The following is a 15671-nucleotide window of genomic DNA, read 5'->3' on the forward strand; positions in this document are numbered from 1 at the left end:
CAAAGCAGATCATGGTCACCAGATCCCCTTCCTGACGCAACTGTAAACAGCATAGGGTTTCAGCATTTTTGTCCAGGGACGCTTTCACAGATGGTTTGTAGGAGCGGGGCTACAAACTGCTGACACCATCAACTGACTGCCACCTTGCTTTAAAGTTTGATACTTAAACAACAAAAGAAATACTACGATACATACACATGAGCTTGTGTCTTCTTGAGGACCATAAAGACTGATGATGAAATGAAATGCAACAAAAGTCTTGTTTTCCTCTTTTAATCTTGTGATAAACTGAGAAACACTAAGCACATAAACAGCAGGTGAGAGGGCCACAAACACGGGCTACCGAAATTATTTCTCATGTCACACCTCAAGACATAGTCCAAGAAATTCAATGAAAAGTGAGATACATGAACATTTATCAGCAAATACTCAAGAATTTCGAGTGTTCAGTCAACGTTAACATTAGACATTAGAAATAAACTGAAAAAGGAAGTGAAGTGAATGCCATTCTTAAATGCCGTCACGGGTCATTTTGTTAAATATTATTTTCCTCAACAAGATAAAAAAAAAAAATAATAATAAAAAAATACAACCCCCTAGGCTGTCAAACATCCATCTTCTAGGTTTATAACATTAAAAATGTCTGAAGACTTCACATAAGGTGCATAAAAAAATGTATCAATTAAAAAATAAAGCAAACCTAATAATGTCAGGACCAACTCAACAGCAAGCCATTAGTAACAGAATATGTTCTTTTCTCAACTGGTTTTAAGTTCACTCAAATCCCCAAGAGTCTTGACTGTGAATGCTGACACCATTATCTTATTGTACACACATGTACAGGTTCACCCATAAAGTGACAATATATTTAAAGACATGGCTGTAAATCTTGAAAATCGTTTGCCTTGCCCCTCTTTTGTTTAGGCAGACTAATAAAATGTTCTACATTTTAAAATCCTTCCATCAAAATGGCATAAAAAAAGTAAATATATATATTTTTAAAAGGACACATAAAATAATTGCAAAATACTGGAATGATCTGTACTGATAACATCCACAAAACAAATAAATGATTAGTCTCTCAGCACGTCAGTTCCTGGGAGACTAATTATTGTCTGAGGGCTAAAATCCCAGTACAAGCTGGACAAATTGAGTCAAATAAATCTGAAAACTGTTCTGACTGATCTTCAGTCTAGAATTAAATGAGGGAATCTGAACTGTTCACAACTATCAATGTGATAACTATGTCATATTTCCTTTACGTTCTACCCAACAAGGCGACATCACTGACCCTGCCTGGCAAAAACATAGTGGATAGGAGTTAATGTACAGTAGTATAGCATAGCGGTTGCTAAGAGGATAAGAGCGTTTTTGCCCTGATAAGAGCATCTGAGGCATCTGTATCCCTGTATACACAGTGATATAAACAGCAAAGCACCTCTCCAAATCCCCAGCCATAGCAGTATGGGGTTTAAGCCTACAGTGTGTGTCTAAGTTGAAAAATACCAAATTTCCAACAAATGGGAGAATTGAAGCTCACACACAACCAGAGTGTGTTGGTTTTTTTTCCTAACACTGGTTAGGACCAGCATGTAACAGCTCAAATGCAAAAAGTAGAGGGCTCGAAGGGGCAAAACACCCCCCTGTCATTCCAGTCTGCTCTGATAAAATTTTGCACACAGCAAATTTGAATACACTGGCATAAACAAGCCGACTCTGAAAACTACATTTAAAAATACTCAGCGCAGCTCTCTCAGTAATAGTGGCATATCTGCAGTCTGCTGCCGGGATCATTCTTCCCTGGGCTGAAGAAAGGGTAGACAGGCTCTTCAAAGCAGGTGTCAAACATGTACAGTCGCTTCATTGTTACGGCATCATAGAAACTAAGCCGCCCGTTGTCATAGTCCAGGTACACACCGACACGAGGAGAGTTCCAGTAGTCAGCGACCGGGATGCGTCCGTCCTCCCCATTGGCGTACAGTCGGTCCTGCAGACACAGGCTCCAGTATCCTGCAGAGGGAGTGAGGCTGACAAAGCCCTTCCTGTTGCTGCATTCAGTTGTGACTCCCAGGTACCACACACCTTTGTCCTTCACATCCACCTCCCAGTAGTGCTGGCCACTGGCGTACTGGGCTGTAGCAAGGACACCGCAGAACCGTGTGAAGCGGGCCGGCAAATCTGGCTCCTGGTTACGAACGCGGCCCTCCTCCACTTTAGTGTCAAAGTCTGAGATTAGCAGGTTTGGGTGAGCGGTGTCTGGGTCTAAGGTGAGGTTCTGAGGCACTAAGCAGAGCGAGACGGAGAGATTAATTCACAGTGAGAGCTGTAATATTTGAGCAGAAAATGAGCAAAATGCTAACAGAACATCCTGAATATCCTTTCACACTTCTTTCAGTTCTGTGTGTAGAGTAAACTCACTTGTATGCAGCACATGCATCATCTTCTTCCACATGATGAGCTGAAAGGGCCCTGAGAAGTCTGTGAATTCAGTTGGACTGTTAACTGGTTCAAGAGAAGTGAAGGGTTTGCAATGGATAACTCTGCAAGAAAAATACAAAAAACAAATATTAAAAAACACATTAAAGTCACACAGAGGCACCTTTGAACAGAAAATAGACAACTGTAAGCAGCTACTTACGCATTGAATGTCTCAGCAAGGCTCTGTTGAAAAAAAAAAAAAAAAAAACAACCTTGATGTCAATATGAGAATCTATCATTTAAACATACAGTCAGCGGTGGTTCAAAAGTCTAACCTTTTATGTTGCCATGATGCTAGACTGACCTCAAAACTAGTTTTCCCACTGATGTGGCTGTGGATATCAGCTATAGCTTTGTCTACAGCCGCTGCCTCCGTCTCCACGGTCTTCAAGTTGTCATCTATGACAGCCATGGCGGCCACTTCCTCAGCATCCAAGCTCTCGAGCAGGGAGTCTCTCTCATCGAGCAAGAACTGAACCAAGGCGCCAACGTCTGCCTCAATCTTCTCCTTCAGTCTCTGTTTCTTTAACTGGAGACAACAAATCAGAGCATTAGTATAAAGGATTTGATAATCACAAAAATCCAACGCAGTGTTAGGGAGATTAGAAAAGGTTGCATTTAAAGACTGCCAAACCAAACATACACTATAAGCTTGGCCTTAAACAAAGGTCATAAAAAAAGGTCCATTCCGTACCCTCACTTCACTTTTGTTGCGTTCATCAGATGCTATAACTTTGACACATTGAGATTTCTGCCAGTTGAGCTCCATTAGCCTGAGTTTTAACTCCATCTGTAATAAATATGTATATGAAGACACACATGGAAATTACAATCTTTGATCGGTTGCTTAAAATATATAGTCAGAGCATAATAATTAGAAAATTCATAGACCTACCTTCATGTCATTCACAACTTCTGGCACTGGTGCCACCTCATGGTGTCTAAAGAAAATAAAAAGTTCTTCAGTTTAAGTCACCTAACCTCGCAACACTTACTGGTGTCTTAGTTCAAATATTTGGTATTTTAGAGTAATATTATCTTTACTTAGTAATTCAAACAATCAGGTATATTGAGGGGAGGGTCAATATATTGAAGTGCATGCACAGACAGAACTTCTGTGACACAGTGACTTGACTTTGACCGAGTTATCTCGTTAACATTTAAGTGAAGGCATTTACAAGACAAAGAGAACACTTTGGCAAAGGCATGGCAGGAGTAAAAGAGAAACCTGAATTGAGTGAACAACAATGATTAACATAAGCCATTATTTTAGTACTAGTATTTACCACGAAACCAGTTTATCACAATAACCTAATGTGTATGTAGTTAGATGGAAACTTTATTGAAGCACTCAGAAAACTCAGTTCTAACGTCCATTGAAGCAATAATAAGTGTAATGTGCTGGGACCATCAGCAGTTCACAGTGAATGTAAGTACAACTAAAAAAACAGCATGTTATAGATCGGAGCAATGACCATTATAAGCATGAACAGAACAAATCATCTGAGCTAAAAAAGAAAGCATCAGTGATGAATTCGCAAAAAAAAAAGTGGCTAAGCTATTGGCTTATATGTCTACAGTCTGAGAACATGACCAACCTGTGTGATCTAGACTCTCTGCACACTACACAGATAGGCCTCTTATCAGTCTGGCAATACAATTTGAGCTCTTCTCCATGTTGTTCACAGTTTCCATCTACTTTCAAGGGTTTGGAGGGTGCAGGACAAGACCCCAAACACTCGAGATCGTCCAGTTTGGCCACCAGGTTCTGCACCAGGTAGTTCTTAGTGAATGTCCTCTTGTTGAACACCTGGGGGAACAAAGAAAGCAACTAAGAAACACGAAGAAAATCTGCTTGCAACCATGCACAAAGCCACTACACCTTTATATGCAACATGCATGTATTTATTGTGCAACAGCATCGCTTTAACAGCTAAAATCAGTCAGTTCGTTGCTTTTAGACTTACTGTTACAAGCGTTAGCTAGCTACAGCCAGCTAGCCTGCTATCATAGCAACAGTAGTGTTAGCTACATAACTCACTGCGTAGCTAGATAATGTGATTTCACACCGACAAACAATCGGTTATCAAAACTTTACTATGGCACCTTTTCAACAATATTAAATATATTTTGTCAAGTAAATAAGTTAAGCTGCAAAATCCAGATAACGAGTCTTAACTTACTGTTCGGCACTGAGGACACTGATACCCGTAGTCTCCGCCATTTTCATCCCAGTGCATACAGATGCAAAACCGACAGAAATTGTGGCCGCATTTCAGTATAACAGGGTCTTTGAAGAAGTCCAAACAAATTGCACATGTGAGCTCTTTCTTCAGGTCGTCTCCAGCTGCTCCAGCAGTAGCCATGTTTACAAGCCGACAGCAGCACAACACTGCCGCTGTAGGAACAGGAAGGGAAGAGGCCACGTTTGAGCTGCGTCACGAGCTGTCTTAGCCAATCAGACGCGCCCTCTCTCTCTCTCTCTCTCTCTCTCTCTCTCTCTCTCTCTCTCTCTCTCTCTCTCTCACTCTCTCACACACACACACACACACACACACAAACTTATTCCAAGTATAAATTATTACAAACTAATTTTAAAGAGTTTAGATCTTTAGCACTATCAGTTATCAGCTATTACAAGAGCTTGTTTGAATTTATTAGGTAATAAAATTAATTGCAATAATAATTAAGCCTACATAACTATAACAAAGATTCTACTGTGTGTGCTATAAAATGTATTCTCTTTCTCACACCTTCCTTACCTATTAATGAACAATTGAATAGTATGATTTATCTATAAATGTAATGTAAAATCAGTTCATCAAGCAGTCTGGCCTACTTCCAAGTCTTAAGTCTCAGCATAAATACTGATTAAATCATCAACAACCTACCGGTTAGCAACAATATTTATTCTTAAATACATATACATAAAAACCCATTAATAAAAAGACACAAAGTGAATATCAAGTTTGATTGTTTCTGCTAAAATTGTCATATACATGGGGATAACTGGCTATGGAGTATACATTACATTGCATAGCTTGGATTGGCATGTACGAAAAAGTGCATTTGATGCCAGATATGGTGTTATTTCCAAATTCATCAGGGACAAAAGAAGAAGAAAAAAGAAAAAGTTAATTTTTAGATGTATACACCCTCTCATCCCTCACTGATTCACGCCTTAGCCCATTTCCATGCTCCTTTTAATCACATCATTTAACCCTGAAAAATATTGGAAATAATTACACAATGATGATTAACAACACCTTAATAAGACAAATATTTGGCAACACTGATTTCATTATGTCGTAGAACTATAACAGAGTAAGACACAGGTTTAACAACACAACAAATGCTGATATAGTAGATCATATCCAGTGTCTTTAACATAATATTTTTAATGCTGACAGACTGATCTGTAAGCAGCTTAACTGTTTGCATCCTTTGTTTAAAAATATAACTTAAAACAATGAAATCCCACACAGCACTAGTGACAAATAAAGCCTACAGGATCAGTATGTGAGAAGAACAAGGATTAAATCAATGGATATGAATACAGTGTTTGCATGTTCACAGCACCACACTCATTAGCAGTGTAACACAGAAGTGGAAAGTGGCTCCATAGAGTCTTCAGTCAACAGAAGTAAATTGTGTTACAACACACAGTTCATTCTCTGTAAAAGAAATAACTCCTGAGATGAGTGTCTTTGTACATACGCACCTTAACCAGCATTATTTAAAAAAGAAAAAGAGAGATTAATCATTATGGCCATCGTGTTTTAAGTAAATGTGGCAATATCACAGAAACACATAGTGAAGCATCAACACTGTGGTAAAAGAAACAGAGATTAGCTGTAAACACATGACAGAATACATAACCGAGTTTACAAAAATACAAATCGACCCAAATCAGCAGCAATGGAAATTCTCAATACATCTCAGAAAAAGAAAACATTCCTCATCATATGGTAAACAAAATAAAGAACAGCAGCAATGATGAATGAAGAAAATGATTAGCTGTTTAATAACTGAAATACCAACAATGGTCGTTTTTCATCTGTAGTGTTCTGATAGACAAGTTAAACAGGTTTAGTTCAAGATAAGAAACAAGCGGCATTGTGTGTTTCTGTTTTTCATTACACACTGTGTAATCCAGAATGACTGCACAATGTACTGGGAATATGTCAGAAGAAAACTGTAGGCCTGACAGAACAGTTTGAAGACAGGAAGCAAGACTACAGTGTAAACACTTGAGTTTTGCACCCATAATAGAATCTACTAATCTATAATCTACCGGAAATTTAAAATATGTGTGACACAATATGTGGAGCAAGTCGAGGTGAGATCATTGGTTGTGGATCTGGGTTATGCTTTCCAATGCTGCCATACATTATGTGTGCAGAGAGATTTGATCACTTCCAAGCTCTAAAACAGATGGTTTTGTTTACAAAATTCTGGGAGATACACAGAAATACCAGGACTACACAAATTCAGTGATGTTTGCTCTGACACAAGGGCAAGTTGATGACATTTGAGGTGAACTACTCCAAACAGTATGAACAGTGGCAGTCGCCCTTACCCGAGGCATGCCTGCAGTACTAAATCTCTGACTTGGTCTACGTGACACTAGCTTTATTAGAAAAGTGCTCTTGGCGACTAGAACTGTCCTGAAGGGCTATAACTGCCTCAGGCATTATAAAGCCAGTAACAGAGAAAGAAAATACCATGCTACTAGCAGCACAGGTTAAAATGTTAAGTGAAAACATTTTGTGTTGACTGTTGTGCTGTTGTGATCAAGTTGTGTAATGGATCCAATACTGCAGGAACCCCCCCCCCCCCCCCCCTCCCGATAACAGGCACATACACCCAATACAATTTTTGGTATTATGAAAGTAATTTTAATACCAGTTAAAAATGAAAAAAAGAAAATCCAAAATCTTATAAAAGCCCCCACATACTCTTCACCCTTTTGTCCATTTGTCCATCCACACACCCAGGGCTCAGACCTCTGAGCTGTTGTGGCAGCCTTGCATCCTAACCACCAACATGGGCTCTGTACTGACGGACCCTTTCACCAACTCCCGCACCCCCTCTCTCCATCCTTCCTTTACATCCTTCTGTCTGGATCTCAGCACCAACACAATGACGACAATGATGAGTACAGTCAGAAGCAGCCCCACCAGTGCCCCCACCACAGTCACTAGACCCTCCTCTTCCTCCTCTGCATTCAGCTCACTAGTTTCCAGCCCATTGGCAAACACTTCATTTGAACCCCCCGCCCGTCTCTTGGTGCGGTCCAAAGCAATGTGCATGATATTGGTGCCACGATTGTTTTCCACTCCAATATCGTCAGCAGTCTCTGGGACTTGATTGCCAGTTGACCTCCTGGAGCGAGTCAAGGTGAGATCGTTGTTTGTGGAAACGAAGGAGTGATATTCTAGGCTGCGCTTGCCAATGCCTCTGTTAGCACTTTCTCTGGAGCGGACTGTGTAAATGGTGTGAATGTACCACTCACGGCCTGCAGCAACCTGAGGAAAACACAAAATTATGCATGTATTTGAATCATGTTGAATTGACAAAATGATGGAGATTTGGCACAAAATAGAAAGCAACGTCAATGAGCACATATTACCCTATAAAAATAATCATCTACAGTAATTTGTGATAAAATGGGACCTGCTGACTCATTATTAGACATTAGATTTCTGTGCAATTTACCTTCAACTGATATAAATACAATAACTTTGCGCAGCTGTCGTTACAGTCATCAAGGATTAAATAACTGCTGGATGGCATCGTCACTGCCAGTAGCTCACTCACAGTGAAGCTTTCATCCAAAAAGCCAAGTAGCATACTGCTGATTCACATTAAAGATTTGGTCAGTGTGTGTGAGCAACAATAAACTACAGAATACCTGGAACATGGCGGTAGAGTCCAGCCTGAAGCCATCAGAGCCTGGTTGTCTGACGAGGGGCATGGCTGATGGATCATCCACAGCCAGCACAGCATTGAAATTTACATCACCAAACACCGTTGCTTGAGTCTCTGGCTGAGCCTTGTCCTAATGAGGAGCAATAAATTAAGAAAGGAAAATGTATTATATAAATTCCCACTGCTAAGCTAATTTAACAACATTAAACTGAATTGAATAAACTCACAAGAATCTTGAATCTGTAAAGTAATGATGGAGAGTCAGCCAGGCAGCCAAATTCAAACTTGGTTGGATTATACTTCGGTACATATCCATCAGCACCAGTGCAGAGGAACACCTTCTCTATACTACAGAAGAAGGAGTCTCCCAGGTTCTGGACAGGGTCGACCATCACACGACCATAGATCGTATCACCTGAAACAAGAAATGTGTCACATCAGTAAATAAAAACATAATTGTGTTTATGTCAACAACCAACTCCATATACATTACTGGAAACTGCACTAAAACCATGCAAATACTACCAGCAGTTACTACAGGTGGAATTACAATTGCTAGGACACTTACCCTCAGAAAAGGCTATGTCACTCTCCTGACCGAAGCCCATGGAGCCATCAGAGAGCCACAGGCTCCTTTTGGACAGCAGGAACATCTGAGTGTTCAGACTGAATTCCACTGCAACTGGATCACTCACCTGAAGAAGGATGTAGGCAATTAGTGAGGAAGAGCATAACAAAGGGAAAGAGAGGGCCAATGACAGAGAAAGGAAATGGATGTTGGATATGATATAACCGTGGGTTCTTATGGGTTAAGGTCTAAAGAAGATCGCCTTACTTGCTGGAATCTGATGTCCAGGTCAAAGGTGACTGGTTCTCTGGGACTGCAAACAGGTGGAACAGTGTACTCCATGTTCTGGGCTGTTGTACAGGGGATCAGTTTCACTGTGTAGGTTCCAGAGTAGTCTCTCACCTGCATGTAGCAGAGATACACAAGATACACAAGCGACAGTCTGTATCTGTCCTTCAAACTGCACAGATTTACAAAGCTGATGTTAAGGGTCATCCACCAGGGCACAAAAACATACTTCTTGCTGTCATACTTACAGCAAAGTCCGAGGTGAACGTCCACTGCTGGATCGGCTGGTTGTAGGTGGGCTCACTCCTCACTAAGGTGAGGTTAAAGGTCAGGCCTGGGTGGTCTACGCTCATCACCACAGATGACATTGAGGCTGCTTGGTAACAGATGTTTAGAGGGGTAAAAGTTCATAATGGCAGACTTATTTACAGTTGAAACATCAAATGTCTATAAAACCAAGCACTTGAGCAATGTATTCTCAATGATTCTGATAATATAGAGGAGTAGTATATCTCACCAGCCTGTTTCACTCTGCCTCCAAAATGTGACTCCACGAACAGACCCCTGAAACGAGCTTTCGTGCGGAAGTTCACCACAAGACGTCCCTGATCATTGATACGCATACTGGTTGGATACAATGCACCTGGCAAAAAATTATACAAAAACACAAAAGTCAAAAAAACTGGTCATATTTCATGTGGCTAATAGTACATAAACACATATTATATTGTTCCTACAGTCTTGGGAACTCACCCTGTAGCTCGGCCTGTGGGGGGCTGCCGATGCCATCCTTCCATAGAATCGCTGTGTCGTACACGAAAGTGAGGCGCAACTCAGTCTGAAGGTCGAAGTGCTGCCAGCCACCAGTTCCCACCGGGGAGTGGAAGACATATGACACGTGAAGAGGCACACGCAGGGTCACGTACGACTGAACCAAGTTCAACACCTGTGATGATGTTCAACCGATAATGAGTGCAGTTCTAAGACTCAGTTAGACGTCATACAGTCAATTAATATAGTAATACCATTGAAAGTAAAATAAAAAACATGTGTCAACAACTGTATTCACTTTGTAGATTAAGAGGTGACTGTGGGTTGATCATCTATAATAAGTACTGAGAAGATGTAACAGATAAACACTGTTCTCCTCCACAAGGTGCTTGTACTCTTTCACTCCTACACAGTGTTGTCAGACATACAGAAAAGTCTTCTGTGTGGTACACAAGAAACCACAGTGGGCAGTGGTGTGGGCTTGAATAGTTATTTTCTGTCTTGGTTTTCTTTCTTTTTCTAAGTATTTAAAAAGTTGACCTTTCATGTTGACCGTTATTGAAACATAATCTCTAGTATTTTGTAATTAACAACACTTAAGAATCTCATCCTGTATATTCTGATATTGAAAGTTCAAAAGATTGTAGCTACCCAATAATCTTTCTGGAAACAAAATTCATTCAACTCAATAATTTAACATGACACTAGACCTGTAGTTACATAAAATCCGCCACTAGGTGTCGCTCCCCGCCAACATTATTTCAACAATTTTGTGTTATTTGAAACATCTGAACTATGTGAGGACAAGTTTGTTCTACAAATTGATTAAAATTGCATTAAACAGTTTTTGTTAGAATAGAAGTGAAAGCGTGTGTAGTCAGTTACCAAACTGAATACTGGGCAGGAGATTAATTGCCACGAGGAACTACTTAAAACAATTTGGCAGAAGACGTCGTCAAAACACACACACAAAAAGGAATTGCTCTACATATTATGATGTTCAATCTCACTAAACATTGGACAACACACAACAACACTACAATAAAAGTCTGGTATATTATTGTTACAGCTTATATTCAAAGATGTGTAGTTGACTTTCCATAACTGACATCTAACCAATTCATCACAGTGTCTAAAACGTAGCCTTGGTCAAAAGATCCTGCAACATTTTGACAGCCTCCTCTTTCTTTCTCTTTGTACTAAGCAAGAAAACCTAAAATGTTTGACAGCGTGACAGTGATCCTTCGTGGGCAAGCAGTTATTGCTGTGACTGGGGGAGAATCAAATACATTTCTGTCTCTTTCACACAAACACACACACACACACACACACATCGCACAGTGTGATCAGCAGAAAGAAGCTTTAGGATCAAAGCTCAAAGGAACACAAGGGCAGAGTAAGGGTCTGTTTCCTGATGCACAATAATAACAAGGAGAAGAATCTTGCAGCTTTCACATGTATATAAAACAAATGTCTGGACTGATGCTATAACAACATACTAATACTAACACTAATAATAAAAAATACTTTTAAGATTTCAAAGTTTTCCTTTGTGAAATCATGAGAGTCTAATCTGAAATCCTACATTCATAGCATTAGGAGAATGACTGACAGGCTGGCAATACTTTGTTTGAGTGTGTATGTTTCTGTGTATGTACACAGCACACACACAGTGAAATGGCAAACACCACCCAGACACACACTTGCGCTGAATGAGACGTAAAAAGCAAGCAAACAGATATGGTGCTGTTGTGTCTGTGCGTCCCTCAGAAGGCTGTAAATAGACTGAACACACAGACAGAAACACACACACAGGTGGCCACACACATACAAAGGTGTGTGTGTGTGTGTCCAACAAATAGTCAGACAGATGTATATACAAACCCTAGATTGGAATGCATACGTTGTGGACATGTGTAAACAGAACACCACAAAAACATGCACACACCTGTCCATCAGTGCCTATAGTGCCTCCGCAGTCGGTGAGTAGCTCCGACATGTGATAGTAGCTGGTGAATTCCCAGAGGCAGGCCTCCAGGTTTAGGTTCTTGTAGAAGCGGAGTGTGCTGTTCCCCCGCAGAGAGTTACTGAACTGATAGGGCGCTGCGTCTCCCATGCTCTCAGCGCTGCGCATCACAGCAGTGATGAAGCCGTGACCTGTGGTGACCTCGTTGTAGTCGAGCAAGTTGGAGCAGCGGTGGTTTCCAACCCGGGTGCCATCAGGACTTAGAGTCAGGTCAAAGTTCATGAGAGGGCGAGTGGAGATTACCGGAAGCATGCCTGTAAGGCAAAGGCAAGACAATGTAATGCTGAGCATGTCCAACTACCTTCCATATGTGAATAGTAAGAAGCTACTGTATTATATCAAAAAGGTGGAGGAATAAAATAGTTCAGTGAAGAGGAAAAAAGTAATCAAGAGAAAAGCAGGGGAGCACCAGAAAGAAAAAGAAGGAGGAAACCTGAAGAGTCAAGGCAGAAGGAAACTGATTAAAAATCAAGTAGGGAATGTTAAATAGTGGTGTGCTGGAGTGTTTGATACAACTGGGCAAGATCTATATTCTGGCTGTCACGCTCCTGAGGATCCCCAGACGTGAATATTACACACACTACATTACACTTCACTTCATCTGTGGTATGAGTCCTGCCTCCAGCGCCTACCTACCATCTATATGAGGCATGGTGACAGTCACTTTGATGAGGTTGGGGTGTTTCGGGTCGTCTGCTCCAGTGTAGCGTAGCTTGGCAGAGAAGGGCTCAGCGCCAACAGTCCCCATCTTACGTGGCTGACACATACCTTTATACAACAGAAGAGCAGAGACGAGACATTCTGACACATTGCAGCTCTTTGGAGGAAACAGAGGCAATCTGAATGGATAGGATTGCACCTACCGTTGATTACTTATCTGATACTAGACTAAAATATAGTGTGACATTTTATCATAACATACGTATGACTGACTCCAGTAGTGATTTCCATATTTCTAAGAATATCTTGTGACCACCCTGAGAGAGCAAGCCTGTACTTGTTGAATTCAGTAAGTGGAGGTTGAGTGAGTGCAGCGTTAGGACAAGCATAGCAACAGAAATATATAGATATAGACATAGACATACGTATTTTCACTTTCACCGTTTAATTCCTTCTCTAGACAACTTTCAAAATAAGACATTTATATGCATACTCGTTTTGTTCTGCCCATACCTTCCTCCTTGCTGATCGTCACAATGGGGCTACTGAGCTCCAAACCTTCGTCACCGTTAGAATTAACCGCTCTAGCAGCACACTGGACCCTGGAGCCTGCGTGGAAGTATATTGAGTCCAACGTGATCATCTTGGAGGACGTAAAGAAGGTGTCAAAGTCCACCTCCCTCATTGGACTGGTGACGCCATCTGGGCCAGCTGGGGCGCTGATGAGCCAACGGTAGCGGGTCAAGGTGTTGTTGATGTGCTCACTGACACAGATAGAGCCTGTCTTGTCATAGTCTGGGTATTTTGTGTTGCAAGCCTGGAAGGAACAGAGCAAGAGTGGGTGGGTGGGTAGGGACAGCAGATACATAGGGAAGATGCAGCAGATGCCGGAGGACAAAAGGAGACAGAGGTACAGAATACAAACGAGCAAGTGACTGTTGCCAAGGAAATCCAGATGTTTCGGTGGGTTATGTTTTCATATTTGAGCTCTTAAAATTCCTTCATTATAAGTGGAAAGATGGAGATATGGGATGAAGGTGCACTCTTTTAAGTGTTTCTGTGGATGTCCTTTTAAACCTGTTGACATCACCTTCTGCTGCAGCACTCAACATTTCCACTTTAGATACAACTACTTCTTTTTGTCTCCCGAGGGAATACTCCTACACCGTTGACCATAATGTGCACGGGCACAAACACACAACCACATCGACACATTTCAGGCACCAGAGAAGTAAATGACCTAACACATCATGAAAATCCATTTAAGTGTCTCACTGAGCCTGTATTCAAGAGAGGAAGTGATTCTCCTGTGTATGAAAGCACGAGGACTGTGACCTACTGCAAAGGACAGACTGGTCAACTCTGGAAGGACAGTTTCACTTTGGCTGAAGAAAAGTGTGGGTCCTGAGGGATGACAATGTGCTCTCCTCTCCCAGAGGATGTGGGTTCTGGTTAGGTCCTGCTACCTCATTACAGAAAAAGCCTACAAATTTCACTGTAGTCTGTCAAGTTACAGTTAACAGAGCAAGCGACTCAATTCAATTCCAAAAATATCCCCAACGTGGCTTGACTCGTTGAATATTGTTTCAGCTCGACTTACTGTGACACAGATGACAGGGTAGCCAGCTGGTGGGTGGAGGTTTTCTGGTGTTCTGGCGATGTTGTCGTAATGGAGCAGTGACACCACATGAGGCAGAGAGGGGAACGTAACATCAGCCATGCTGTTGGTCTCCTCTATGTAAACTATCACTTTGGTTACCTGTTACAGAAAAAACAGTGTGAGAAGTACTAATGAGAACATGATGCATTATTATCAATGACTGGAATCACCACAGAGGTGGATGTGCAGCTTCTCCTTTTACTCCCCTCTCATTTCTCTTGTGCTCACTGCTCCTCTTTATTTTTTCTTGGATCATTTATTATTTATTGTGAAATGTTTTCATCACTCTTTTAACTGCAACTACAGTAAAGTGCTGCTGTTGTCTGGGCTGCGACACCCTTGTAAAAGACATCCCTGATCTCAGTTGGGCTGACCTGGATAAATATAGGTCAAATCAGAACATTAAGTATAGATTTTTTAACTCCTTCATTTTTCATCAAGCTGTAACTCCATAACTGTCAAGTTGGATTTGGTGTGATTGTTGTGTGATGGTTAGGCACGAACACATTCCTGACCTGAGTTTCAGCGACCATGTTTTCGTCGGGCTTCAGGTGGAGAGTAAAGGCTTCTCTCATCTCCCTGACACCGTCAAATAGCACCTCCACCTCCACCAGATGTTCCTTATCCCCCTGTTTGAACTCAACGTCTGTGCACACACAAAAACCAGAAAAGTAGCTGATGTAGCTGATTAAATGCACATACAACACAATCAAGGACACACTTCATTAGACTAAATGTTATGCATTGAGGGGTTTGGCAAATAGTTGGGGCGACATATTGTGCGACAAGGATTCAGGTAAGGTCAGCTTCCTCGCTCTTTTTGGCAAGTTTAGTTTTTCACAAAAAAGCCTCACAATAGCTCAATTCATACTTTTATGAGGAAAGGAATTTATCACTTAACTACAAACCTTAGCAGTTTTCTAGTTGGATAGTGCCAAAGGTTGTTCATCTCTGTGCCAGGTAAGTAATAGAGCATTGCATTAGAAATGTGCAGCACAGAGAAAATATTGTGCAAAATGAGAAATTGAACTCTGTATGATTCAAAACTGCTGTGAAATTTCTACAATTTGAACGGTGGCTAGGCAGGTATGATTTGAATAGAATGAATACATTAATATAAATATTTCAAGCCTTGATTAAGCTAAGAAAGATTTACGGAATAGAGGCTTTGTGGTGAAATAGGAAGATCCCACTATGCTGACAAAGCATGAATAATCATGCTTAAACACTATATGACCGTCCACTGGGACTCAAAGACGTTACCTTTTCCCATTTAGGATGAAATTAGA

General features: G+C 41.0%; 2 protein-coding genes across 5 annotated transcripts in view; both read right to left on the reverse strand.

Moving 5' to 3' along the window:
- Positions 1-929: 929 nt before the first annotated feature.
- On the reverse strand, positions 930-4893 carry trim47 (tripartite motif containing 47). The gene is made up of 8 exons (XM_026373519.1): positions 4662-4893; positions 4077-4288; positions 3374-3419; positions 3173-3268; positions 2783-3007; positions 2639-2661; positions 2419-2540; positions 930-2283 (listed from the first exon to the last, which is right to left on the reverse strand). The coding sequence occupies exons 1-8, from the start codon at positions 4842-4844 to the stop codon at positions 1754-1756; spliced, it is 1437 nt and encodes a 478-aa protein (XP_026229304.1). The 5' UTR covers positions 4845-4893; the 3' UTR covers positions 930-1753.
- A 2496-nt stretch (positions 4894-7389) lies between these two features.
- frem2a (FRAS1 related extracellular matrix 2a) overlaps positions 7390-15671 on the reverse strand; it is a 57644-nt gene continuing 49362 nt past the window's right edge. Inside the window, exons 14-26 of one of the 4 annotated variants that reach the window (XM_026372905.1) lie at positions 14898-15028; positions 14323-14481; positions 13236-13539; positions 12699-12830; positions 11985-12316; positions 10019-10211; positions 9801-9908; positions 9514-9638; positions 9245-9379; positions 8978-9104; positions 8637-8824; positions 8393-8539; positions 7390-8006 (exon numbers count right to left, since the gene is read on the reverse strand). In XM_026372905.1, the coding sequence (XP_026228690.1) occupies positions 7479-8006; positions 8393-8539; positions 8637-8824; positions 8978-9104; positions 9245-9379; positions 9514-9638; positions 9801-9908; positions 10019-10211; positions 11985-12316; positions 12699-12830; positions 13236-13539; positions 14323-14481; positions 14898-15028 (2609 nt within the window). In that variant the 3' untranslated portion in view covers positions 7390-7478. Of the gene's footprint in view, positions 8007-8392; positions 8540-8636; positions 8825-8977; positions 9105-9244; positions 9380-9513; positions 9642-9782; positions 9911-10011; positions 10212-11984; positions 12317-12698; positions 12831-13235; positions 13540-14322; positions 14482-14897; positions 15029-15671 lie in introns of all 4 variants that reach the window. The other 3 variants (XM_026372907.1, XM_026372906.1, XM_026372908.1) reach the window with 3 other exon arrangements.

Source organism: Anabas testudineus, chromosome 14 (assembly GCF_900324465.2).
Source record: "Anabas testudineus chromosome 14, fAnaTes1.2, whole genome shotgun sequence".
In the NCBI taxonomy this organism is placed as follows: Eukaryota; Metazoa; Chordata; class Actinopteri; order Anabantiformes; family Anabantidae; genus Anabas; species Anabas testudineus.

Excerpts from the sequence above, each read along its gene's own strand:
- trim47 (XM_026373519.1), bottom strand. The coding sequence starts at position 4,844 with ATGGCTACTGCTGGAGCAGCTGGAGACGACCTGAAGAAAGAGCTCACA. Across the intron at positions 3,420-4,076 it reads AGAGAGTCTAGATCACACAG|ACACCATGAGGTGGCACCAG; the intron begins GTTGGTCATGTT and ends TATTTTCTTTAG. Across the intron at positions 2,284-2,418 it reads GATGCATGTGCTGCATACAA|TGCCTCAGAACCTCACCTTA; the intron begins GTGAGTTTACTC and ends CGCTCTGCTTAG.